This window comes from Vidua macroura, chromosome 22, assembly GCF_024509145.1.
Source record: "Vidua macroura isolate BioBank_ID:100142 chromosome 22, ASM2450914v1, whole genome shotgun sequence".
In the NCBI taxonomy this organism is placed as follows: domain Eukaryota; kingdom Metazoa; phylum Chordata; class Aves; order Passeriformes; family Viduidae; genus Vidua; species Vidua macroura.
In genome coordinates, this window is record NC_071592.1 from 4,117,066 (window position 1) to 4,143,965 (window position 26,900).

A 26,900-nucleotide genomic window follows, 5' to 3' on the forward strand; every position below is an offset into this window, starting at 1 on the left:
TGCTGATGAATAATTCTTCCAGTGTCTTTCTTATAATAGTGTCACATTCAGCAGGCATGACTCGGACATATCCATCTTCCCAGAGCGTGCAGCTCCTGGAATGACCTTCTGTGAGGCTTTGAAAGTGTTGTCTTCTGATTGTCAGGTCGAGGAGCATCAGTCCTGACATGATTTTTAGCAGGGACAAAAAATTACGAGCGCTAAAATGGGGAGTATTGAAAAGATGGGTTGGAATCTGTGTGGAAAAGGACAACTCTGAGACTGGGAAGCAGCGTAGTGAGAGCTCAGCTCACTCTTGGGTGGCCCAGTTTGAAGCCTCATCTCCTTGGAGTTAGTTATTCTAAGTTATTAGTTCCTTTAACTCTGAAATTCTCCCAAGTGCACGCAGCCAGAGTTCAGAAAGGAGCATAGAGAAGGGGCCTGGCAGGCATAATGGTGAATAAACGCACTCTGAGAGGAATCCCCTGGCAGCAAGGGGGATCTGCCTGGATCCTGCAGGTGTGGATACTGTCTGTGCCTCCAGCCTGTCAGGCTGGCCTCAGGAAAGAGGAAAAATGGCAATAAAAGGTGCCTTTCTATAAATAAAACCCAAAGAAGGGGAGGAGGGGGAGCTGCCAATTTCTGCCCTTTGTGGAGGAGTAACTGGCTGTGGCATTGAGAGGATGCAGGAATTACAGCGAGGTGCTGGGCTCAGGGAAATGCTGCTCACCATCAATCTGTCGCTGTTTTGGGGGTTTTGCACTAGCAGAACACGTGTGGGAGGGCAGCAGGGGGCTGCCACTGTCCCTGCCACTGTCCCTTGGCTTTGGGAAATGTGACAGCTGTGGTGTTGCTATTGGACACGAAATGAGCACACAGAAGCTTGGTGAGTTTAAGAGAGAAAAAAAGAGCCAATTTTATTTCTGACCTCACAATATATAAAATTCCAAAAGTGACAGTGGATTGGGGGATGGAATTGCCACATCTCCAACCACACTGGTCCAATTAACAGTCCATCAATTCTCTCCTCCCACAAAGAAGAATGCAAAACAATCATTATTTACATGAACGGTGCGTGAGAACTCCAGTAGAAATACGTAAACATTATCAGAAGGCTAAAGAAGTTTTATAAGAACTTTAAAACTTTCAAAAGAACTATAAAAGAAAACTTAACACTTCTAAAAATCAGGGCAACAGTGTGGAGCTGCTAGTGGCAAAGGATTTGCTGCAATCCCCTGAAGCTGTCACCCCACATGGGCACCTCCTTCCTTCCACCCGTTTGTCTTTTGAAAATGCTGCCTTTGCCTGGCAGCCCTGTTTGTCTCGTTCCAGAAGGCTCTAAAGGCAAGAGGCTCAGAGTTAATAACTCACCTGAGAGCCTGGGTTATCCCAGTACAGAGCAGAGTGGGAGCTCTACAGGGCTGGGACCCGGGCTGGGCACAGAGCCTGTGGGGTGGGGAAGAATCCACATGTGGGATGGGATCAGCACGTGCCCCCTCTGCTGCTCGTGCTGTGGGACAATTGCAGCTTCTAAAGCTTGGGATGATTCCCAAAGCTGTGGATGTGGGAAAACAGGGGATCAGGGAGTCCAGGGAATCCTGTTCCAAAGGCAGGATGGGAAGGAATGGCTTCACTCTGCACTGAGAACAAGCACACGCAGAGAGGCTGAGACAGAAAATCCTCTCTTTTGTCAGCATGACAGTGACTGGGAGGACCAGGAGTGCTCAGATGTCTGTCGGAGTCCAGGACATCCCTCTGGCTTTATTGAGACCCTGGAGGGAGCTTGGAGACCTTGGCACGAAGTCAAAAACACCTGTGGCTTTGATTTTAGCCTGTAGGAAAAAACTGCCAACTCTGTGTGAGGAATTACAAGCCACAAGGGTTTGAGTAGTGTGGTAGTTGAGTTAACACAGGGTGGAAAAGTAGAATTTTGGGGTTTTTAGAATGGGGATCAGGGGGACAAGATGGAGGGGTTTGGGTATGTTCTGACCTTCTTCTCCTTCCCCTTGCCCTCCATGTCTTGCTGTGCTGGTGACACTTTTCTGTTGGTTTAAGGCACAGACACACTGCCCAACATCAATGACAGACATTGGCACGTTATTGTAACCATGGCACACGGAGTTTTTGGTATAAAATGTGAACACTGCCCTGAGGGCAGACAGAATGCCATGGCCGAGCTGCTGGACAGAGCTCAGCAGGGCAGAGAGAGAATGTTCTAGAGAAGGGAAAATGAACAACCTTGAGAAGCCGACCCTGCGCATTCCAGACTTTTTCAGCTGCACGGGCTGGGAGAACGAGGACTTTTACAATCTTGGGGTCAGCCCAGCACTGAGACCCCGAGAGATGCCCTCCCTGATGTGCCACATCCCCATTTCCATAGCCTGCATTTGCCAGGGAGCCCCAGTCCCTCGCGCTGCAGAGTGGCCCCATGCAGCACGCTCAGAGCCCCTGCAGCTCTGGTTCCTCCCTCTCTGTCTCAACCATCATTTCTGCTCTGGCTCATTATCAACTGAGTCAATGAGTTTAGTAACTCATGTTTTTAAAGATTAGTCATCTATAGGAATGACATTTGAAAGACTGACAGCTCCAGTCAAATCACAAGGGCTGCTCTTGTGCTTGAAGATAGTTGTTTAATTAAAAAAAAAAAAAAAAAAAAAAAGGTAAAATCAACCTGACTAATTACATGTGGTACCATGAGATGCAGCTGAGGGGAGTACAGACATGGTCCTAGGAAGGAGGGAGCTGCCAGGCTGGTGGGGTGTGGGCTGGGCAGGCCTGAAGGGAGTGTGCTGGAGCTCTGTGGATGTTCCCTTAGCCCTCCTAAATAATAATTATTATTTGCATTATTCCACTGGCTTGTGGGAGATGGATCTGAGGACAAACATCCCAGGAGAGCAGCTCAGGAAGGAGAGACAAATCAGGAGCAGACCCTGGGTTTCTGCATCACTCCCTCAGTCTCTCATTTTCCAGTTGTGGTGGGCTGTGGGCTGGGCAGGCCTGAAGGGAGTGTGCTGGAGCTCTGTGGATGTTCCCTTAGCCCTGCTCCCTCCTTGGGCAGAGCCTGATCTCTGCCAGGCAGGGTTGGTGACAGTGGTAATAATAACACTGTGATTTGCCTGGTTGATTTGAGATGTGCCATAATTACTGCGTGATTACAATATTCTTAGAGCAGCCGTTACAACCCCCCCCGGCTCCTCAGAGCTCCCCAGGGGCTCATCTGGCACCTCACCTTGCACATAAAACCTGCAGGGCAGTCTGGGTGTCCCTCAAGCAGCTCTGGCTGTGTCAAGTGAGGGCTGTGTGCCCTCAGCCACCTGTAGATCAGAGTTCCCTGCTGCTGAGACTCTCTGGGGGAGTATTTGGTAGCAGGATGGTGCTTGGCCAAGCAGGACAAGGTTTTCCAAGGGCTGAGGATGATGCAGGGAAGGGCAGGGGCTGGGGAGTGGTGCTGGCACTTGGGGATGCCTTTCTTCCTGTGACAACCTCATGCTCACTGAGTTATGAGTTGTGCAATGCTCAGCTTCATCTGTCTCCAGCTTCTGCTTTGATGCCTTTTTGGGGTTACCTAAAACAGAGGCCAGAAAAAATTAGGGAATAAAAAGCAGTTCTATTTATTGAAGGGCCTTCAAGGACATTTAGGGCTGACAAAACCCACCCAAAAATGGACAACTGGTCATGGGTTTCACACTTTTATAAGTTTGGTTCATTTGCATATTGAGGGTGAATCTGCTAATTACAGCTTCAGCTAATGAAGTCATTTACCCCAAATTTGCTCCCCCAGCTCACTTTTGTTTCCATCTCTCTGGCCTGAGGCAGTGAGGGGTCCTTGATTGCCAGGCCTGGAGAGGAATTGTTGTGTCTGTCCAAAATGGGGAAGCAGCAGCTCACACTGGGTGTGGAGTTTGGAGTTCTACACTAAAGAACTGCAGGGTTACAAATAGATGGAAAACATAAAAGCTAAAATCCTAAGGCACCAGTTTGGCTCCTCCATTTCTCATTCAGAATATCTGGATGGGCTTGGAGTGATTCTAAAATTGGAGAAATTACCTTTTCCAAGCCATAGGATTGGTGAGAGCTGGGCTCTGCCAGCCCCTCAGGCATCAGTGCCTGTGCCATGGCTGTGTTCAGCCCCTGAGCTCCCCGAGCCTTGTGGTTCCTGGCTAAAAGTGGGCAGCTATTTCCATCTCACCTCCAGAGCAGGCTGAGGTGAGCTGAGCCAAAATAACTCAGCTGCAGGGAAGCCAGAGTCAGAGCCAGGCTGGGGTGGGAAGCTGGACAAACCAGCACATTCATCCTGTGCCTTCCCCTCGAAGATCCAAATCCCATTTCCTCGGGCAATGCTGGAACAGCTCCGGGTTCATTGGATTGGCACACGGGGTTTTGTGCTGGTGGAAGAGAAGGAATGGTTCCCTGCCAAACACCTCTCAAATGGAAGATGGGCCAGGTTATCCTGATGATGCCTTGTGCAGGCTGGCCTAGAGCAGAGCTGGGCAGAGCTACAGAATAAAGCAGGGATTTATTCAAAGGATCTCCTCCATGGATCCACCTTGGGCAGCACCAGAGCCCAGCCAGGGCTGCACCCAAATGAACCAAAATGGTCCCAAAATGCACGAGCGCTCCCGGGGGCTCTCACTGGGATCAACTCTGCTCCATTTGCACCTTGCAGTTCATTGTCCCATTCCAGCTTTAGCCCATGCACTCCCATCCTGCTTGTTTTTCTCTCTCCAGCCCACGCTGTTGGTGCTCCTGGGCCTGAGGTTTGGATCATTTGTCCTTGGTGCCCAGCTGGAGCAGGAATTGTTTTGTCTCCCTGCTCTGTGCAGAGAGCTCACCATCCCATAATATGAACCCCAGACCCCCACACTAAAGCAGCTCAGAATCTGAAAAATAGAAAAGCTCAAACCTGAGGCATCAGTGACATGTCATAGGTTCCCAAGCAGGCAGAAGTTCATGTTCCCTGGGGAGAGAGCTGGTGAGCAAAGGATGATGAGAGCACCTCATGGAGCCCTGTGTGCTCCTTTGAGCAGGCCCAGGAGGGTCAGAATTTGGGCAGGGAGCAGAAATCCACAAGGGAGACCATTTAGAAATGCCCTTCCAAGCAGGTTTGTGGCTGCACTAATGGACTGCAGGACTGCATGCACCAATTGATTGGGCTGCAAGCTGCTGAATTATAGTTAGGCATCTGCTTAATCATGCCAAATCCCCCCCTGCACTTCCCCTTCCACGCTATGGCATCAAAGAATCAATGTTAATTCCTCAGTCCCATTAGTGACTCCTCTTTGGGCACCCAGCACTGAGCAGGGATCAGGATTTGAGCCTCATCCCTTTAAAGGAGCCATCTAATGGGGATGGGAGCTGGGAGTTTTCTCTCTAAGCTGATGTAGTGGCTGATTTCTTGTCCAGCTGGGAGCTCTGAGTGCCACGCTGAGCTCTGCTGGAGCTGTCCTGGAAGGCCATGGGAGTGAAAACCTGCTGGAAATACTCCTGTTGATACCTTATCAGGGCTACCTAAAAACAGAGGCCAGACAAAATCAAGAGAATAAAAAGCAGTTCTATTTATTGAAGGGCCTTCAGGCACATTTAGGGCAGACAAAACCCCCCAGGGGCTACACTCAAAAATGGACAACAGGTCACGAGTTTCACACTTTTATAAGTTTGGTTCATTTGCATTTTGGGGGTTAATCTGCCAATTACAGCTTCAGCTAATGAAGTCATTTACCCCAAGTTTGCTCCCCCAACTCACTTTTGTTTCCATCTCTCTGGCCTGAGGCAGTGAGGGGTCCTTGATTGCCAGGCCTGGAGTGGAATTGTTGTGTCTGCCCCAAATGGGGAAGCAGCAGCTCACACTGTGTGTGGAGTTTGGAGTTCTACACTAAAGAACTGCAGGTTACAAATAGATGGACAGTATAATATTATTTATAGTATTTAATAGTAGTATTAAATAGAATTATTATTATTATTATTATTATTATTATTATTATTATTGTTGTTGTTGTTGTTGTCGTTATTAAATATAGTATCTTCTATTTCAAATAGATGAAAAATATAAAAGCTGAAATCCTAAGGCATCACTGTGACTGGCACTGCTCTGCCATGGATCTGGTCCTGCAGTGCTGGGATGTGCTCTGGTGTTGCTGGGACAGGAGGGAACAAGGACTGCGGCTCAGGGTGCAGCAGTTACCCTGGGAGCCTTGGCATCTCCTCTGCAGTGGAAAGGTGGTTTGGGGTAAGGCAGGAATTTAAATGTGAATTTACCCAGACACTCCTCAGCTGGAATTCCCAGCGTGGCTGCTCTCGGTGCTTCTGACCATCAAAGCAGCTCCTTGCAGGCTCCCCCAGCTCTGAGCTGCACGTGTGGGGAGGAGCAGGGAGGAGATGCTGCCTGGGAATTCACAGCACTGGAATTCCAGAGTGCCAGGAGCACTCTGCCTCCCCCAGGCAGGACCAGCCTCACTCTGCTCCCAGGGCAAGGAACGCTCCTGCCTGCCTGGAGCATCTCCCTGCCTGGGCATTGCACAATGGCCAGCAGCTCCTGCAAAGCAGCTTCTGCTTCACCCCTGTCTTCAGGGACTTGTGCTTGCAGCAGCTGCTGCTGCTGTTTCCAAAAGTGATGGAGGATTTGGATGCCTTCATGTTTACTTTGAAAAAAAAAAAAACACCTTTAAGGTACTTGATGTTAGCTATTGAAAAGAGAATAATCATGTTTTTAAGAACTAAATCTCTTTTTAAGGTGTTTAGAGAGCTCAGTGGTGGCTTTCTGCAGTGGGAGAGGGCAAACTTGTTCACAGCTCTGAGAGCTTCTTCCTCCCCTTTTCTTTTATACATTAGAATCAGGTTTATTAATAACTCTTTTTAAATAGAGCAGGATTTATTTTCTTCAGGGGCAGGGAAGAACTCTTTAATTAAAAGTGAGTGCTGATGGCTGTGGGGCTGCTGAGCTGCTGCCAGGTGATGCCAAAGGTGTGTCCCACCCTGCTGTGCTCCCCTGGCACTGGGTGTGGGAGGAGAGCAGTCTCACCTCCAGGTCTGCAATTGAGAACTTTGGGAACTGGGAGATAAAATGAGCCCTTGTGGCTTGCTGGGCACAGCTGTTCCTGTTTGAGGGTTGGATTTGTGAACTTTCCCAGGTGCCACCGTGTCCCACCAGCCCAGGTGCACCCACAGAATCCTCCACCATTAATTCACACAGGGTATAAAAGCCTGGGGCTTCTCTCAACCAGCACCAGCTGGGGGGTGGTGCTGGTGATGGAATTCTTGCTCCAGCATCAGTCTGCCTCCTTTTATTGTTGGGTTCTACTGGTTTGGCTTGTTAGGCTTCCTTGGGTAGAGAAGGAAAGGTAAGGTCTTGACACATTTGGCTTGATGATTCAGCCTTGCACATCTTGGAAGAATGCAGTTTGCTGGCCTGCAGGTTGGAAAGGTGAGGCTTTTCCTCTGGAAAAGTGAGATTTGGTCATTCTGACCTGCCACCTGTTCCCATGAGGTGTCACGTGGCAGCTTGTGTCTTCAAACCCCTTGGACAAAGCATATGCAAAGCCTATTATGGAGCTGTGGAATTTAGCCCAATCTCGTTGAAATTGGGTCATCCTTTGTTAATGTCACTTTTTCAGATCCACAGGAGTCAGCAGTGCACAAAATACTCGGTGCAATGAGAGAGCCTGGGAACGTGTCTGGTGCTGGCAGTGCGTGGTCTGGGCTGAGCAGAGGGGACAACTCGAGGTGTGTTGTGACACCAGATGAGGAGACTTGGATGGAGAAACCCTTAAATGAGCTAATTGTCGGAGCATTTCCCCAGCATTCACCCACAAGCAACCTTAACAAAAATCCACCAACTTTTCCCAAAGCAAAGCAAGTCCTAGTTGCCTTTCTATTTTGGGAGTGGGCTGCAAGTCAAACAGCTTTTCATCTTGGGAGAGATGCTGCTTAAAAACCATGTGTGAAGTGCAGCCCTTCGTCAGGGAGGACTGGGGGCTGGAGAGGCTTCCTCATCCCAGACCTGAGTCAAGGCACAGCTTTCCTGGTGTTGCCAATCCTGGCAGAGCATCCTCTGTCTGACAGATGAGTGATGCCAGGGTTGACTCTCACAATTAAAAGGCAAATATCATGGATGTATGTTAGGAGAAGTTTTATAGATTTATAGTTATGTTTTACCCCCTTGTGTTGTTATCAGGGGTGCCCTGGGTTTGGGATATTTGGGAGGGTGGGATTGTCACTATGGCAGCACCTGACTCCAATCAGGATTTAAGGCAGTGATCTCCACCCCTGGACAGCAAAGAAGGAGTTGATGGACAGAACTTTGGGAGAGCTAAAGGGTTAAAAGGTGAAACCTCCACTGTGTGGATGAGCACATGGTGGGAAAGATCCTCTGCTCCTGGTGCTGTAATATTTTCTCTATTCAGTTTGCTGTTGTATTTTTGTTAAGGTTTTAACCAACCTTTTAAATTTTTGGAAGTGAGTAGCATGTCTCACATCTGGAAGTAGAAAGGGTCCCTAAAACTGATCTTGTTCCCTGGTGAGGCTGTACCAGCACCCAGCACCCACAGCAGCCTCACCACTACTGGTGCCAAGTGTGTGTGTGACACATTTTTTTGCTCCTGCTTTGCTTGGCACGGGAAGGTTGTAAAATGCAGGTTCAGCCCTTTCCAGAATCACTTAATCAAAGGATTCCTGCCTTTTCCAGCCTTGGGAATGATCCCTTTGCAGCAACAAGGAGAGGAAGTGCAGTGCCTGTAGTGAAGTGGAAATCTGAACAGCGCTTGGGCACTGTGGTGATGACAGCACTGTGAGAGCCTGTCCAGGAAAACAAACACATTTAGGACAATAAATCCAATATTTTCAAGCTTTCCCAGGAGATCACCTTGCTGTTGGAAGCAGTGGAACCTTGGGACTGCGTCACAGCATATGAGCAGTGCCACCACACCTCCTGTCCTGATTCTACCACGGAGCAGGGATTAATCTGGAGAAGAGAAAGTTTCTGATGCTTGTTAAAATTTGGCTGAAGCTCTGAAACGCAAGGGTTTTTATGTTTTCCAAACTGGTGGGTGGTTCATTCTAATTCTGAATATGCAGTTTATTCACATACACAACTAATCCTTTTTTGAATCCTGTTAAGTTCTTGTTCTTCTCAGTATCCTGTGGCAATAAGTTCCAGCAGCTAATTGTGCTTGTGTTGAGCTCCCTTGATCCACTTTACTCATGCTTGCTTAAAATTTAAGTGTTGTTCTGAGAAGCTTGGTTAATTTTTTTTTTTTTCCCTGGGAGATAATCTGTGTTCTTGATCCCATTTGTGGCACCAGGGCTCAGGCTGGAAGGGAAGGGTGGGTTGGGTTTTGTCTCAGCTGTTGCAGGGTCAGGGGAATTTTGTGCCTCAGTTTCTGAGGTAGGTTGGGAAACACAAGGAATGGCTCTGTAGCCAAGGCAAGTGGTTTGTAGGTGAAGCTGGAGAAAATACTGAGTGAAAAAACAGCCTCCAGGAGCTGAGCTTCCTTAGAAGGCTTTTCCAGTATCTCTGAATTTCTGAAAAAAAAAAAGGCAAGCAACCAAACAAACAAAAACCATAAAAAGAACAATGTGTTATTGCTGTATTCTGGCCATAGGAATTTTAATTTTTAAAAGAAGGAAACAAATGCTGGGTGAAGTGATAATGCAAACCATCACCCTCCAGTGCAGCATTGGCTCCAAGATTTGGATTCTCCTGGATGAATCCAGGTCTCCTCTAGCTGGAAGGATTCTCCTGGAGTCCTGAAACAATTCTGGTCGTTCTCCCTCCCTTTGCTGACTTGCAGTCCAAGGTTTGTGCTGCACAGATCAGCTCAGGGATGGCCATTCCCCCTCACAGCTCTCTGGGAGGGCTGGCCTGAAAATCCTCCGTCCTTTTGTCCCCTGCATCGGGAGAGTCTGAGCTTGAAAACACCACCCCTGATTAAATCCTCCAAGAAGCAGCAATTCTGTGTGCTCATTACTCAGCTCTGGCTATGTTCTGCTTAATAACTAAACACTAATTAGCTCCACAGTTTTGCTACTATACTTATAATAGCCCCCATTAAAGTTATGGGGGTTTTAGGCAGTAATGGCTTACAGAGTAATTAACGAGCAAGAGGCTTTTATTACTACCTTTATTTTTAGCCTGTGCTTTACAAGCCTGTTCTGCCAAATACCAAAAATCTTAGACAGAGGCTTGGGAGGCCCATCCCCTGCCAAGCAGTGTGGAAAGGAAGGAACAGGGATGAGTGTGGGGCACCTGGAGCTCAGAGCTGCTCCAGAATCCCAAAATTCCAGACTGGTTTGGGTTGAAAGGAACTTAAATCTCATCCAGTTCCACCCCTTCCCATGGGCAGGGACACCTCCCACTGTCCCAGGTTGTTCCCAACCCCATCCAGCCTGGCCTCTTGTCCTGACCCAGCCTTGTTCCCAGGGTCTGCTGTGCTGTGACCACCCCATGCCTCAGTTTCCCCCTCTGAGGAGTGGGCAGGGCATCCCTGCACTCCCATCCCTGGGGCTGATTTCCGTGCCAGACACCTGCCTGAGCTGGGGTGTGAATTCAGAAGGGTTTTTGGGGTCACAGGGCTTGTGGGTTGAGCTGGGCAGAGCTGAGGGACCAACCCTGTCTTGTGCCACTCCAGCGTCATTTTTTCAGCAGGGATCAAACCCAGCTGCTGTTACAAAAGTGAAAGGAACCCTGATTTTAGGAGAGAAAAGCTTTTGGTGAAAATATCCTGAAGTGTGTTTATTTTCTCTGCAAAGCTTTTGTTGCAGGTTTTGGCAGCATCTGTTTGTTATTTCCTGCCTTGTTGGGAGCACAACAAAACAAGTGCTTGCTACGCTTGTTTGGGGATTTTTTTGGGTGTGGTTTTTTTCACATCTAGACGATGTTTTTACTCCAGTAAGATGTATAGGTACAAATTCAAATCAAGCCTTTCTTTAGTTTAACATTTTCTAAATCATTTCTCTTCAGTGTGGGCAAACCAAGGATTAATGACACTGGGGCTGAGCAGCCCCAGAGGAGGAATGAAGGTAAAACTGACTATAAAGGTTGCAGATCAAATCACTCGTTCCTATGGCAAGTGTCAGAGCTGATGCCAATTAACTTGATTTAAAAAAAGAACCTTCAGTGTTTAATAATCCAGCATGTTGCTAACACGTGGCTCCAGGATTTATTAAAGCTTTTTTATTAGATCAGTGCCCTTTCCATATTGTCGTTCCTCGACACCATTGCCCTCTGCCGGAGGATGGGGATCTCTTTCATCATGTGGCACCCAATTCTTCCCAAAACCGTGCAAAGCTCCTTTGTTTTAGGAGTACTTTAACCTCAAAATCACTTGTGTTTGAGCCAGTGATTTGTGGCTTTCACCTTACTTTTCAAAAGTGGAAAAAAAAAAAAAAAGGCAGGATACTTTCTGTAGTGGAAAATGGAGTTTGATTGTTTTAATTGATGTTTAAATTTGTTCCTCCTCCTTCATTTCCCTGGGGAAGAGGAGATAGAAGTTAAAAGTGACAATCTGAACAAAGCAGGTTTTGTTTCAAACAATTTCAGTGAGAAAAGGAGAGTGCTGTTATGATGGGGAAGGGGTGGAGTGAATGCCTTGAAGAGGAGCATCATTTTTCCCAGACCAGTTTTTGTCTCGTGCCACAAACAGCAACAAAAGTCATCGCCTGGCTTTGGCAACAAGGGAATTTTGGGATTTAGGGCAAGCCCTCTGTCCAGGGCTGAGAAGCTGTGACTCCTCTCACCAGCAGTGTAAAATCACAGGCTGCCGTGTAATTCCTGGCTGATGTTGTTCACAGGAGGAAATGGATTTCACCTGTGGCAGCTTTGGCACGTGATGAGGGGGGAGCGTGGCTTTGTGACCTCGCACCAAGGCCCTCCGTGGCATCAGGGTGTTCAGAGGGAAGCTTGGAATGCTCTGGATGGAGATTTCACAGCACTCACAGCTGCCCCAAAGGAATTCTTACCACGTCCTTCAGGCAGGATCATCAATAAAAGCAAATCCCTTCAGGAATCAGCAGTGAGCAAACGCTGCAGAGCAGAGCCCGTGGTGCTCCCCGCGTGTTGCTGGGCAGCTCGGGGTGCAGAGCGTGGCCAGAACTGGGGTCAGGCTCTGGCTCCGTGTCCCTGCCAGCCACCCATTGCCATCTGGGACCCACTCTGGGCTCGTGTCCCTTTGGGGACATTCATTGTAGCCGCTGTACCTGAGCAGCATCTGCAGCCCAGGAGCGCCGATGGCACAAAGGGAGCTCAGCCAGCTCCAGGGGAACAGGGAAGGGAGCACTGAGACATTCCCTGTGCCTGGCAGCTCTCCCTGCTGGGCCACCAGTGGGCTGTGCTGGCCCTGGGCAGCTGGAGCTGCACAGTGACAGCTGAGTGACTGGGGAGCTGCTGAATGCTCCAGAGCAATTGAAAATAATCAGAGCAGAGCACAAATCACTGGAACCTGCTCGTTCTCCCTGGTGTTCAGGGGCAGAGCAGCACCCAGCACAAAGGGGCCTGTTTTCCATCATGGCAAGCTCAGCCTGTCCCATGGGACGAGGCTGAATTGAGCCTGGATCGGCAGGAGGCAGGGGAAAGGCAGCTTTAAGGCAGGGACACTGTGTCTGGAGGGAGCTGCCCGTGACAAACAGGGCATTTGGTGATGCCAGCCCACTGTGGCAGCTTGCCAGGGGCTCTCAGTGGGCCCTGAGAGGCTTTTTTAGCTGTTACTTCCTCCCAGCCCCTCTCCAGCAGCAGAATCCTTTCCTTGGTGCATTTCTGGAGAAGGCCCTTTACCAGGTAAGGTGTTCAGCCTTTCCAGCTGCCCCTTAGGCCCTGCCCCACAGGGATGTTCAAGGGACCTGTTCCAGCTTCAACAGAGGATTCCAGGGATGCCACCACTCCTTGTTCTCTGTTCAGGCACAGTCAGCAACGCAGGGACAGCAGGGACGAGGCCAGATGCTCTTTCTTCAGGGCACTGTGCTCTGGCAGATCGAGGCCAGCAGGAATTCTCTGGCTCCAAGAGCTGGACAGGGATGCAGCAGAAGGCTGACGCTTGCTGGAATAATTCCTCCTCTTCCTTCCTGGTTTATTTTATCTGAATGAGGCTGCTTGCACCAATTCTGAAAACAAATGAGTGAGCTCTGACTGGGGAACTGGCTGTTTGCTAGAGTTGGCTGGGAATTTTCCTACGAGTTTGGGTTTTGTATTCATGGAAAAAAAATTATTCACTGAAACTTCAGCTGAGGTACATTTACATGACAGTTTTAAGGACAAAGCCCAACCTATAACCACCTTCCCTCTTGTTTTCCCTGGTAAATTAATACCTTTGTGGTTGAAGTGCTGATTTGGAAGGTTCTGTCCAGCCACTTGAATATTGCTTGATTGCAAGATTCCTTTAGAGGAAAAACCTGTCAGTTCTTGGAGCTGTTTCATTCCAAGTGGGCTCAGTGCTGGAGGCTGGCTGTACAGCCCAGTGGCCAAGGGAAACTCACATCAATCCAATTTGGCTAATCAAGGATCTGGATTTCTCCATGCCTGCCCCCAAGAAAAAGCCAGCTCTGGGAAAATATTTGCACAGGTAGCGTGGCACCAAGAGCCCAGGCTCGAGGGGATTTAAGGAGGGGATCTGATAACTCCCAGATGACTGTCAGTGGGAGAGCAGTGCTTCTCCCAGAGCATCCTGCTCCCTCTGCAGCATCCCCGGACTCTGCCTGCCTGCACTGCAGCCCTTTTAGCAGCCTCTAATGCGCTGCCCCACATGGGAGCAGCAGCACTAAAGTGCTACCCGTGTTTGCAAACTGCCCACGGTGCGTGGCAGCCCTGCTAAGTGCTGCGCTTTGCTCGCCGAGGCGCCGCGCTGAAACACGGTCTGCTTAAATCTTGTATGTGCTCGTGGTGCATCAAACTAAGCCACTGTGGCACTTTAATATACTCCAGGCACAGCACCTCCGAGAGGGAGCCAACCTGAGCAGGCTGCTGGGAGCCTGAGCTCAAAGAGGCTGTGTTGGAGCTGCCTGCAGGATGGGCTGAGCTGAGGGAACACGGATGGGAACGATGCCTTTGTCCAGGGCTAGCTAAAAACAGAGGCCAGACAAAATTAAGGGAATAAAAAGCAGTTTTACTTATTGAAGGGCCTTCAGGTACATTTAGGGCAGACAAAACCCACCCAAAAATGGACAACTGGTTTCACACTTTCATAAGTTTGTTTCATTTGCGTATTGGGGGTTAATCTGCCAATTACAGCTTCAGCTAATGAAGTCATTGACCCCAAGTTTGCTCCCCCAACTCACTTTTGTTTCCATCTCTCAGGCCTGAGGCAGTGAGGGGTCCTTGATTGCCAGGCCTGGAGAGGAATTGTTGTGTCTGCCCCAAATGGGGAAGCAGCAGCTCACACTGGGTGTGGAGTTTGGAGTTCTACACTAAAGAACTGCAGGGTTACAAATACGTGAAAGATATAAAAGCTAAAATCTGAAGGCATCAGGAAAAATATGGGATTTCTGTGCCCAGGAGCAGAGGTGCAGCCACGCCGAGAGCTCTGCCTGGCCAAGGGGAGGATGTGGCAGGTGACAGCATGGGCTGCTGTGTCAGGCAGTGATGTGCTTGTGGCAGTCTCTGCTGCTTCCCTGGGCTTGGCTGGCTGGAGGGGAAGGTTCTGTTCTGCTGGGATGGCTCAGACACTGCGGCACTGAGCAGCTTTAGCTCACCTGACAACAGGGACTTGCTTGACAAGGGGATGCAAAGGGAAAGCAAGGCCCTGCACACGCAGGAGGCATCTCCCTGGAGGGGTGGGACACTGCTGCTGCTCACTGCCTCACTGGGGTTTGGTCTTCTCAAATAGAACTCTGGTACTGTCACACTGCAACACAAAATAACTCACAGAAGCAGGCTAGATGTAAAAGGAAAGAAAAAGAACTCAAAAAAGCAAACTTTATTTTCTGACTCCACTATATATACAATAGCAAAAATGACAGTGGATTGGAGGGTGAAACTGCCACCTCTCCAACCACACTGGGCAAAGCAACAGTCCATCAATTCTCTCTACCCACAAAGAAGAATGCAAAACAATCATTATTTACATAAACATGTGTGAGAAAACTTAGTTAAAATATGTAAATATCAGAAGGCATAGGAACTTTTAGAAGAACTTTAAAACTCTCAGAAGAACAGGGTGACGTGGTACTTTCCGTGCCTACTGGCCTTTGCTCTGTGTTGCAGGTGTCCTCCCACATGAGTCCCTGAGGTTCCTGCTGGCAGCTCCAGCAGTGCCTGCAGAAGTGCCCTCCTGCTCCTGGGCTCAGCAGCCGAGGCCCCTCCAAACCTGCTTCTGCAATGGGTGGGTTGTAAGCACTGGTAAGACCCACGAGTCGTGTCGCCTTGGCTGCCCTCTGCCTCTCTCGCGTTCTCTCTCTCTGTCCTTGCTCCTTCCTGCCCATTTATTTCTGTTCTCCATGTGCTCTGCTGTTCTGTCTCTGGGGTTTTCACTGTCAGGTAATGAGGAGCTGTGGGCCCAGTCAGTCTTGGAGATGCCGAAGAGACGAGACATCCTGGCTATCGTGCTGATAGTTCTGCCCTGGACACTGCTAATCACCGTCTGGCACCAGAGCACCATTGCTCCACTGCTTGCAGTGCACAAGGGTGAGAGAAACCAAACCAGCCCATGCCAAGTCCGTGCATCCCCCCTTCGTCCTCATCTCCTCTCTCATTTCATTCCTCCATGGCAGCCATGCTCATCTCAGCTCCCAGACCATGCCCATGCAGGAGCCTCCCCACCTCTGCTGTAGGAACAGCCCAGAGCTCGTAGGGGTTCTTCAGAGGCATCAAACTCCATGCCATGGGATGTGCTTGCTGCCCTTGGAGAGCTGTTTATGGCCTAAACCCAGAGTGTTGCCTCTCTTTGCTCCCCGGGAGGATTCCCTCCCTGCTGGCCTTTGCAGCGCTCTGCACACAAAGTTATTCCAGCAGGAAAGCTGCAAAAGAGACAGCAGAGGAAACAAAGCTGCCACTCGAGGCAGCTGCTCTGGGAGGCGTGAGGCTGAGAGCACTTTTTGAGGAAAGCAGAAATGCAGTGCTCTGGCACTTGAAGGAGAAGGTAAGAGCCAGATCTCATCTGCCTGGGGGAGTTAAGGTGCTCTGAGAAGTTGACTCCTCACTCCTGTCACACACTGCAGTAAATACAGCCCTGGCCCAAATCAGAGGGCTCCAGGAAGTTCTGAGGGAACCCTTCTGGCCACAAACATCCCAGTCTGGTCCTGTTCTTGGCACAGCAGCAATATCTAAGGGCTATGAGGGCTCTTGGGGACTGGAAGAAGCCACACTGCCTTCTGCCATCTTCCTTCTTGGTTCTGCCCTTCTGCTGAGGGCAGGCTGGTCTGGGGGAAGAGGGCCAGCTCATTTTCAGGACTCTTTCACCCTCCCTGGTCCCTTTCTCTGAGGGATTCTCTCCCCTTTCAGTGTTTGTCCCCATCCTCCATAGCTGCTTATCCCTTTGCTGGACACTCTGATGTGCAGTTTGAGCTGCAGGAAGTTCAGTCTGTCCTGAGCAGTTTTCCCTTTCCCCTGACAGCCACCTCTGAGGCTTTGGGCAGGGAAAAATGACTCTGATCCCTTCTGGAAGGTGGACAGTGTTTCAGAGGATGAGGGATCTACTGGGCTCTAAAAGAGGACTTTAAAGATGATCAAAAACTGCTGCCTGTCCGTACAGCAGTTTGATCAGTGCCATAAAAGCTGTTTTCTGTGAATGGCCTCTGCAGTCACAGCACAGACACTGCTCCAATGGCTCGGTCAAGAACTCACCAATGACCTTGATGAGACACTTCTCTGCTTCTCAGAGCTTCCAGCAGAAAGTGAGTGGTGGCAGTGACCGACCTGAGAGCTCTCGAGAGGAATCATTTTGTTCTTGTGAAGCATTTCTGAGATGCTCTGCTCACAGGTGCTGAGGGAGATGTGCACCTGGAGATGCCCAGAACAGCAGCACTTCCCCGTGCCAGGGCTCACAGCTGAGGATCTGACCTGCAGGGCTTTGCAAACTGTCTCGGGCACCATCCTGGCTAATTACATTTGTGTCTGTGTCCAATGCATTTCGCAGATTTATTTCTGAATTGATTCCAGCTCTCAGAGAGCTCTGCTGTGATGCTGAGGTGCTTTGCAGCACAGAGGGCCTGATAGCAACATGTACCCTGTTCCCTTTCCCAAATATCCACCCCTCTCTGTCAATACCATGGAGCACAAAGCCTTCATTTGGTTCAGGTATCAAAGTCTGTGCTGCTGGAAGAATAACGTGCTGTGAAAAAGCCATGGGTAGTCCCCTGCTGGGTCAGATCTAATGGCCCTCTGTTCCTGTTCTTTCTCATCTCAAGTCCCTGGTAGTTACCTGATGTTGAAAAATCTATGGCTCAAAGTGTTCTGTGCCCACTGGAGAGGCAGCCTTACATCCTGAGCGGGGGTCCCCCTTCATCCCTGCGGACTGTGGCATTCCCACTGCCCTGCAGTGGAGAATTGCACGTGGGAGTTGCACCCTGGAAAAGCAGCAGGTGCATCAACATTGGTTTTCCTTGAGCTGCTTGTGAGCAGTTTGCAGGGATTTTGAATGTTTGGATCTTTTGAATGTTTGGATCTTTTGAATGTATCTGATCTTTAGGCTGTTCATTGCTCACCCCTGAGGGGGCTGTTCTGTTCAGAGGCTGGAGGGGCCTTTTTGAGGCAGGTTAGTTAGAGGCAGGGGAAAGTCTCTGCAGGAGAAAACCTACAATTACAGGCTCTCCATTTCTGGATTTGAAGTGTGTCTTTCCCCACTTCTCTGTGGCTGTCAGAGATCTGTGGGGCACTGCAGTGTCCTGCCCAGACCGTGCTGCTGCGGATCTTCACTGGCCTGGTGTTTTCCACCAGTTTTTTCCCTGCCTCCCAGTCCAGGTGCTCCAGTTCCTGAGTGCAGATCTGAGTCCTGCCTCAGTGAGCGTGGTGCCCAGAGCAGGGGAGCTCTTCAGGGATGATGCACCACCATTACACGTGGCTATTTTCTTTATCTGGACCTACTTGCTCTACAATCCTATCTCTTCTGGGTGCTTTTTGAAGCTGCTTGTTGTGAGCACTCAGCCCAGTTGTCCCGGGCTCTCAGGCTTTTTTCTTTTTCAGTGCTGGTTTTCTAGCAGCAGAATCTTCCTTTTCTCACGTGTGTTTGTCCCTGATTCCTTTATTTATCCGTGCCCTTACCTATGAAAGCCTCTACCCGAGCCTGTTTCCTCTCCTGGCCACGAGGGTGACCCGCTGGTGGCCGCGGCCCGCTGGCTCAGCCGGGGGGTGCCGGACGCCCGAGTCCATGCGGCTCTCTCTTCTCTCCATGCCCTTGCCCAGATGATGGTGGTGACTCCCAGCGTGATCTCGCTGCAGGCTTGGACTCCAAGGAATACTGCCTGTCGGACCGGGACATTGTGGAGGTGGTGAGGACAGAGTACGTTTACACGCGCCCACCCCCGTGGTCAGACACGCTGCCCACCATCCACGTGGTCACCCCCACCTACAGCCGGCCGGTGCAGAAGGCAGAGCTGACCCGGCTGGCCAACACGCTCCTGCACGTGCCCAACCTGCACTGGATCCTGGTGGAGGATTCGCAGCGCCGCACGCCGCTCATCACCCGCCTGCTGCGGGACACGGGGCTCAACTACACCCACCTCAACGTGGAGACGCCCCGCAACTACAAACTGCGCGGGGACATGCGGGACCCCCGCATCCCCCGCGGCACCATGCAGAGGAACCTGGCCCTCAGGTGGCTGAGAGAGACCTTTAACAAAAACAACAGCCAGCCCGGGATTGTTTACTTTGCTGATGATGATAACACCTACAGCCTGGAGCTCTTCGAGGAGGTAAGGGCCTGCTGGGGGGGAGGGATGTGGTTGATTAGCCTGGGGAGGGGGTGAGAGATGCTGTGGGCGTGCTGGGGAGATGCTGGGCTCCTCTCCTGAGCTCTGGGTTAGTCTTGTAGTCAGTGCAGCTGTGCTTTGGTTCTCTCTGGAGCTCTGTTACCCTGTGTGTTTCCAGAGCCAAAGCATCCCGTGGGAAGCAATGGGAACCCCGCTTTGTCTGTGCCTGTGATCAGGAGGCAGCTTCCATGGAAAGGGAGCTAATGAGGAGCTGCCTTCCCCTGTGGCGAGCCTTGTTAGGGTTAGAACATCCCCTGCTGTCCAACGTGCAAAGAAACCTCAGCCATCCTCCTTCCTCGCCTCATCCTGGAGATTTCCAGCTGATCTGATGTTATCCACCTTCCTCCTCCACCACTTGGCTGTCTGTTAAATCCTGTCTGCTTTCATCTGAGGGATCCTTTTCCTTCCCTGCCATGTGCCTTTGCCTGCTCCCACCCCAGGGTTAAATCCTGGAGCCTGCTCCAGACCCCGGCTGAGCAGCAGCGCCCTGTCAGAGCCACCCCTGAGCTGTGTTAGCACAGCCACAGCCTTCCCGGGACATCTCGTTCAGAGATGTTCCCTGTGCTGGTCTCTGCCTTGCTGCACACACGAGGAGTTTGTCAGAGATTTTGGTTCTTCTCCTGGAAAAGCAGAGCCTTCATGCACTGCCTGGGGGAGGGATGTCTGTGTTAGGAGATGTGTGCAGCTTTTCCCCCTGGAGCAATTCCTATTCCAGCACTCAGGCATGGATGTCTCCCAGGCTGCTATCAGCAGGCAGAGAGGCTGAGATCTCCCCCTGGAAGTTTGCAGCTCCAGGGCTGAATTTCAGCATGTCCTGACAATCTGGTTGGGCTTGAGCAGAGGAAGATTTTGCACAGGCTTTCCCACCTTTGCTCTTTGTTCCAGCCCAGCGGGGGCTCTAAATGAGCTCCTGTCTGCAGGTTTGGAAGTTCTTACAGTGCCAGGTACCTCACCTGGCTTCCAGTTCAGAACTTACTTGTTCCCTTGCTCTCTTGAGGCCAAACTCTTGCAGCAAGGGACGAGAAAGGAGGATTGCTTCCTTCCCCACCAGCTGCCCGTTTTCATACCAGGGATCTCCTGTTTATTTCCTCATCCATGCCTCTTTCCCTTCCCCAATGGCTCTCACTTTAGCTTGCACAGCCACAGGAATGCACATGCTTTGACAGCTGAGAGTGAATTCAGGCTGAATTTCTTTCTTCCCCCGTCCCCTTTGAGGCTGGCTCGGGTGGCATCTTGAGACAGACTCCTCACATGAATAAAGCAGAAAGGTTCCTTCATTCACTCGTGGGTGTGCTCGTAGAGGCTTCTCCTCTCAGATATGTCTCTGCAGTTAAGGTCACTGAGCCAAGGAAATGTGCTGTGAAATGCAGGAGGCACACATTATTGCTCCCTGTGGACAGGGGCTGCCGTTAGCAGCTGTATAATGCAGAAGGGCAAGTGCCAGAGCTCTTCTGCTCTCGTTTGCAGTAATTAGCAGTGATGAGATTAGCTCTGGGAGAGCCCTGATCTAAGAGAGTGAGCTGAGAGCAGAGCAGGAGGCTGAGCCTGCCAGGGAGCAGGGCAGGGTGCTGGGGGTGAGTGGCATTCAAAGCATCTGCCTTGGCAAGGGCAGGTGGCCAGAGGGGCCCCGGTGGCTCCGCTCCATTTCTGGTGACCACAGGGAGCAGAGGCACCCTGTTCCACAGGGCAGGAGCAGCAGGACAGGACTGTCCTGCCTGCTGGGAATGTCTGGAGAGGCTGTGCTTCCCAGCTGTCCCCCAGGCTGGCAGCTGCAGTGCCCCACTCTGGAGATGCCCTTAGCCTTACCTAGCCTGAGATTGCAGCTTAAATACCTTAGTAGAGACCACCTTTCTTCCTAGATGTGCCATTCCTGCATTGCCTTGGACAAGGTGCTTCCCTCCCGTGTCTTGGTTTGCCCATGTGGAGCCCAACAGCTGGACAAAAGCCCCACTCATAAATCCCAGAGGTGTCCCTAATTGGCAGCTCTGTTTTCAGTGCTGAGTCCAGCTGGGTTCTGTGGCCATTGCTGTTGTTAGCTGCCACTTTCCAAAGCTCTTCACCTCTCCAGCTGTGGGATGGGCAGCCTTTTACAGATGGGTGCTGAGGTCTGAGCCACAGAGGCGCTGCCTGGGGTGGAACTGCTTGGGGGTGGATGTTGCAAATGGAGAGGGGAGAGCTTGGACAGCTCCCTGCCTCTGCCCAGGCCTCTGGCAGCAGACAGCTTTATTGAGGTGGCCAGCACCCCAAAACCCACTCTTGCTCACAAGTTCTTAATAACGACTGATCAGGCCTATTACAACATGAATTATTTATTGAATAGATCAGGGGAAACAGCCATAAGACTTAAACAGGTTGCTTACTCTACAGGAGAAACAAAGAAACACTACTAGAAACAATTCAGTGCATGATGATAATAAGGTACCTGTATTACAGCTAGTGAAGAAATAGTGTAGATTAGGATCCAGTTTCTGATGGGACACACATAGGATCTCAGTTTCTGGAAAAGCAACCATGAAGATGCATCCAAGCTTCGAGAAGGAGCCCTACATGTTTCCAGGGAGTGTGTAGGAGACTGCTGCCTCTGTGGAAATTTGTGTAGCTTTTACAGTTGTAAAAGCAGTGTCTTTCCAGTCAGGAATTCCTAGCTTGTCTCTCTACATCTCAGATGTTTATTGTCAGCTGGCAATCTCACCTCCCTGGCACCAGAGATCACAGAATCACACTGATGAACCAGGTTGGAAAAGACCTTTAAGATCACCAAGTCCAACCTATGACCCAACACCTCCTCATCAACTAAACCCTGGCACCGAGTGCCACATCCAGTCTTGTTTTAAACACATCCAGGGACGGTGACTCCACCACCTCCCTGGGCAGGCCATTCCAGTGCACAATCACTCTTTCAGTGAAGAATTTCTTCCTGATATCCAGCCTGTATTTCTCCTGGCGCAGCTTAAGGCTGTGTCCTCTGGTTCTGTCAGTGCTGCCTGGAGAAAGAGCCCAACCCCACCTGAGCACAGCCACCTCTCAGGAGCTGTACAGAGTGCTGAGGTCACCCCTGAGTCTCCTTTTCTCCAGGCTGAGCACCCCCAGCTCCCTCAGCCGTTCCTCACAGGGTTTGTGCTCCCAGCCCCTCTCCACCCTCGTTGCCTCCTCTGGATGTGCTCGAGCATCTCAAGGTCCTTCCCAAACTGAGGGCCCAGACCTGGACACAGCACTCACTGCTGGACATCTGTCCAGCCTGGGTTATCTCACCAATTCCTGCGAGGGGGAGAATGTCTGGAGCTGTGCACAGAGATGGACAGAGTAGAAAAGCTTTCCATGGTAGAGGGGTGATGTCCTGCCACAGTGGAGCACAGGTTGTTGGCTCCAGCTGCAGCTCAGGACCGTTGGATCCCAGGTTGATGCCTTTTCCAGGCTTACCTAAAAACAGGCCAGACAAGATTAAGGGAATAAGAGTGGATATATTTAATGAAGGGCCTTCAGGTACATTAAGGGCAGATGAAGCCTCCCCAGGGGGCTACACCCAAAATGGATGATGGCCATGGGGTTTTCATACAGATATAAGTTTGGTCCATTTACATATCAGGGTTAATCCTCTAATTTCAGCTTTAGGCAATGAAGTTCATTTACCCCCAGTTTGCTCCCCCCTAACTCACTTTTTGTTTATGCTGAGACAGTGAGGTGTGCTTGAGTTTCAGGCCTAGAGGAATTGTTTTGTCTGACCAAAATGTGGACAAAGCAGCCAACATTCCATATGGAGTTCGGAGCTATACACCAAAGCAGTACAGGATGTAAAAATATATATGAAAAATATAAAAGCTAAAATCCTAAGGCGTCAGGTGAGGTGGTTGTGCCGGGGGCTGGTGGCAGCCACAGGCAGGGTCAGCGTGTGTCTGTGTGTGGAGACAGACGGGCATGCCAGGCCTCTCCCTTGGAGAGATGTCCCTTGAGTGGGCTGTGCTAAGATCATCTCAACCCTCCTGGATTGAGAAACCCTCCCTGGTCATGGTGAGTTCCCAGCTTGCTTTGGGGTCCCGTGTAGATTCTTTGTAACCCATTGGATTTTCCCCCTTTGTACCACCCTTGCTTTTCCCCATAAAACCCCAGTTTCTGCCCTGTTCTGGATGGAGCTGTCGTCCCTGGCCTCCTTCTCAGGGTGCTGCAATAAAGGCTACCCCTGTGGAACTGCGCTCCTGTCTCTTTGTCCCTGTGGCCTGGGGACACCTCACAAGGCAGAGCTGAAACCACTGCTGAGCTGAGCTGCCTGCCCCTTGCTGAGGTTACCTGGCGGCTGAAGGACTGCCTGAACCCCTAGAAAATTGTCTCTGGGACCTCTCTCTGGGAAGGGGGTCGAGCCCCCAGGCCCGCCCGGCCGTGTTAACGCCCGTGTGTGCTCGCCCCCAGATGCGCAGCACCAGGAAGGTGTCGGTGTGGCCCGTGGCCTTCGTGGGCGGCCTGCGCTACGAGTCGCCCAAGGTGAACGCGGCGGGGAAGGTGTACGGCTGGAAAACCGTGTTCGACCCGCACCGCCCCTTCGCCATCGACATGGCCGGCTTCGCCGTCAACCTCAGGCTCATCCTGCAGCGCTCTCAGGCCTACTTCAAACTGCGCGGAGTCAAGGGCGGCTACCAGGAGAGCAGCCTGCTCCGCGAGCTGGTCACCCTCAACGACCTCGAGCCCAAGGCCGCCAATTGCACTAAGGTATGCTCTCGTCCTCGTGCGGGGCTGCTGAGGAGCCGGAGGGGGGAGAAAACCCGGTTTTCCCCATCAGTCTGTCACTTCACAGAATCACAGAACATCCTGAGCTAAAAGGGACCCACAGGGATCTTCCAGTCCAGCTCCTGGCCCAGCAATCCCAGCCTGGGCATCCCTGGCAGCGCTGGCCAACCCCTCCTGCAGCTCTGGCAGCCTCGGGGCCGTGCCCATTCCCTGGGGAGCCTGGGCAGTGCCAGCACCCTCTGGGGGAAGAACCTTTCCCTAAATCCAACCTAAACCTGCCCTGGCTCAGCTCCAGCCATCCCCTGGGTCCTCAACAGAAGGAAGAGGGATCAGTGCTTGTCCCTCATGAAGAGACTGCAGATGGCTGTGAGCCTCCCCTCAGTCTCCTCTTCTCCAGGCTGCTCCTCTGTGTTTGGAGGGAGCACCCCCCCATTTCATGGAAGCTGGGAACGGGGGATTATGCACTGAAACGTGTGGAGGGCACTTAACCTCTTTTGGCTGCAGGCTGAGAGTGGTTGCATAAACCTTGAAATAGTCTTCTCTCCCCTGTAACTGTTCTTCTTTCTTACATTACCCCTAAAAAATACTATTTTCAAGGTAGGCTGTCCTGTGGCCTGGCTGATCCCCTGGAGCAGGGAGTCCCACGGGTGAAGTGTCAGCTATCTAACGTGAATTCCCGAGTGGGGGTTTGAGTGCTGAGACACGCTGAGGTTTGCTCTGTGGGCCGTGTGAGCTGTAACCAGGAGCAGCAGCCACAGCCTCTCCTGGCTGCAGGGAAGGGCTGCTCACACAATCTCTGCCTTGCTGCCAAATTGTCTTCTCCCTCCTGACATCTGTGCAATATCTGTGCTGCAGGTGCCCAACAAAAACCTGGATTTTTCAGTGTCAGAGATAATACAGAAATGTTGTAGCGCCTGGGATGTTGCTGTGAGCTCCAGGAGGCTTCCAGGAAGCTCCATTTGGGGGGATTTTACTGCTGTCAGCTGACTGATCAATGCTGCCTGTACACAGTGCTGGGTCAGGGAGCAGGACCCCGTGTGCTAAATAACACAGAAAGCACGGATGGTTCTTCTCCTGAAAACTTCCCAGTCTGAGATGAGAGATGAATCTGTCTGGGCTGACAGGGAGTGTGGGAGACACCATGAGACAAAGCTGGTTAGAGTGACAGGCATCAATCACAGCCCATCAGCCACAAAGGTGCTGCCAAGGGCTTTGAAGCTTTATGGGTGCGTTCCCTAAATACTGAAGGTGTGCTGGGGGTCCCTCTGAGATCAGAGACCCCCGTGTAGCACTGTCACACCTTTATCTTCTATAAACATCAGCCAGACTGATTTAGAGAGTCTTTATTGCTTAATTACCCCAACAGAATTGTTCTTTTATTGCAAATAAATTGTTATTGCAAACAGCCTCAGTGCTGGATCCAGGTCTCCATCCTTTTTGGGATTGGAAAGAAAATGTGACTAATACCCTTTGCCTGATTTCCATGTGCTCTGCTCCAGAGCCATGGAAAAAAACAGGAATCCAAATGTTCAGCAGTGCTCTCACAAGGAATCCAGGAATGAGGAGGAGGAGCTGACAGGAAGGAGCAAGTCTGGGTTTTATCTGATACCTGCTGTGCCACTCTGAATCCACATTTCTGTGTTTTTGGCTGTTCAGCAGCAGGACAAACAACCCAACCAGCCTCCCAAGAATGGGGAAAGACTTTGGATTAAGATTAGATTCCTGTTCCTGGGCGCTGTGTGGAAATCAATGTGTTTCCAACAGGCAGGAGAGATTCACAGGCTGCTTTGACTCTGTACAGAAAATTAGGGGTGTTTACTCCGTGGCCAGTTATCCAGTCTTTGGTCCATTGTCCCTGCTGTAAATAGAAACCTGCTGGAAGGAAGCTGTGCTGAAAGGCTGGGGTGGGGAATGACAGCCCTGGAGGAAGGAGAGGAAGGAAAATGTTGCTTCCAGGCAGGAGGAAACAAAGGGTGCTGGAGCCAGGCAGGGCTGTGACACAGGTCAGGGATGGGGAGGAAGCAGTGGGGATTGCTGCCCAGCATCAGAAGCAGTCTGAGTTCTTTTCTTGGCTGGGCTGGGGAGAGCTCACAAGGGTCCTTGTTGTGAGCTGAATGCTTTCTGCTCCTGGCAGCTCCGAGTGCAGCTTTGCAGGTTGAGCTCTGCCTTGCTGCTTCAGCCGGGCCAGCAGCCTCCATTTCCCTGGAAATCTCCACTTTTGCTTTTACTCACCCATTGTACCAGGGGAAGAGTGTGGGCCAGAGAAGGACCAAAGCCAGCTGTGGTCTGGGGTCCTGTGAGCCCCAGATCTAAGCACAGGCTCCTCTCTCTCCCCTGTGCTCCCAGCACTTGTCATGCTCTGCTTCTGTTAAACATAACCACACACCTGCTTTGCAGGGAGATTTACATTAAAAATTATGATGTGCTTAGACAGAGTCATTAAGGAGGGATCAGAGGAATGTGTAAGATAAGCACAGACATCTGTTCTCCAAAAATGCTGCCTTCCCTGTGTGCACTGCTGGTGCTGGAAATATTGATCAGAATTCAGCCCACAAACGCACACTCCTGCAAAAAGCTGAAGTTTAGGCCAGAGATCACATATCATGCTTATTTTCTTGGATTTGGGAACTGCACAAAATGAAGGAGAAAGTAAAGGAAGTTGGTAGTAGTTTCTGAGGAGAAAGTTATCCCTCCTTATGAGGAGGGAAGGATTGGTTTATCCTGGCGCTGTAAGGAAACAGGGCTTTGCAAGGGTTCTCTGTATTTGAGTTCTGCTGTTTGTGCATTTCCCCACGCCCCCAAATCAAACCATCCTCCCTTCAATCCCTTGGCACAGGAGAGAGGTCTGAGATTTGGCATTCCTGTCAGGCTGATGGAAAGGGGGGACATTCTGCTCCCCATGTTCTATGGACACCCAGGGGAACAATCTGCAGTGAGCTCAGCCAGGGAGGACTAAAGCAGAGACAGAGGCCCATGGGCACCATAATGCCACAGCTGGGGAACATTTTATTGTCAGGCTGGAGAACGGGGAGCAGAGCTGCCCTTTCAGCCTGGTGTCTCTTTTTTCCCATTCTGTACTTTCCATTTCAAACAACAATTCCTGAATCCCTCCTGGGAGGGTGCTGGAAACCCTGTGATCCCCTCCCAGTGCAGGTTGGACTCTTGTGTTTGCTTTTTCATCTCCTCTTGGGAGCCAATGAATTGTTCTGCTCTGGAGATGGAGCCTTGTGACCTCCTCAGTCTGTTTTGAGTCCTGTGACTCTGAATGGCAGGGCTGTAATGAGTGGAAGGGTTTTGCAGTAGTGTTTTTAAAGGAC

At 50.8% G+C, this 26,900-nt stretch overlaps 1 protein-coding gene and 1 long non-coding RNA gene across 6 annotated transcripts in view; one reads left to right on the forward strand and one right to left on the reverse strand.

Moving 5' to 3' along the window:
- The window catches only part of B3GAT1 (beta-1,3-glucuronyltransferase 1), a 39,824-nt gene that overhangs the window by 6,828 nt on the left and 6,096 nt on the right, over positions 1 to 26,900 (forward strand). Inside the window, exons 2-5 of one of the 5 annotated variants that reach the window (XM_053997235.1) lie at positions 15,164 to 15,298; positions 15,437 to 15,583; positions 18,299 to 18,807; positions 23,269 to 23,565. In XM_053997235.1, the coding sequence (XP_053853210.1) occupies positions 15,472 to 15,583; positions 18,299 to 18,807; positions 23,269 to 23,565 (918 nt within the window). In that variant the 5' untranslated portion in view covers positions 15,164 to 15,298; positions 15,437 to 15,471. Of the gene's footprint in view, positions 1 to 12,024; positions 12,746 to 15,163; positions 15,584 to 18,298; positions 18,808 to 23,268; positions 23,566 to 26,900 lie in introns of those variants that run through there. The other 4 variants (XM_053997233.1, XM_053997232.1, XM_053997231.1 and 1 more) reach the window with 4 other exon arrangements.
- LOC128818146 (uncharacterized) lies at positions 11,389 to 11,796 on the reverse strand. The gene is made up of 2 exons (XR_008440394.1): positions 11,710 to 11,796; positions 11,389 to 11,442 (listed from the first exon to the last, which is right to left on the reverse strand). It is a non-coding gene; the product is annotated as an uncharacterized LOC128818146 (long non-coding RNA).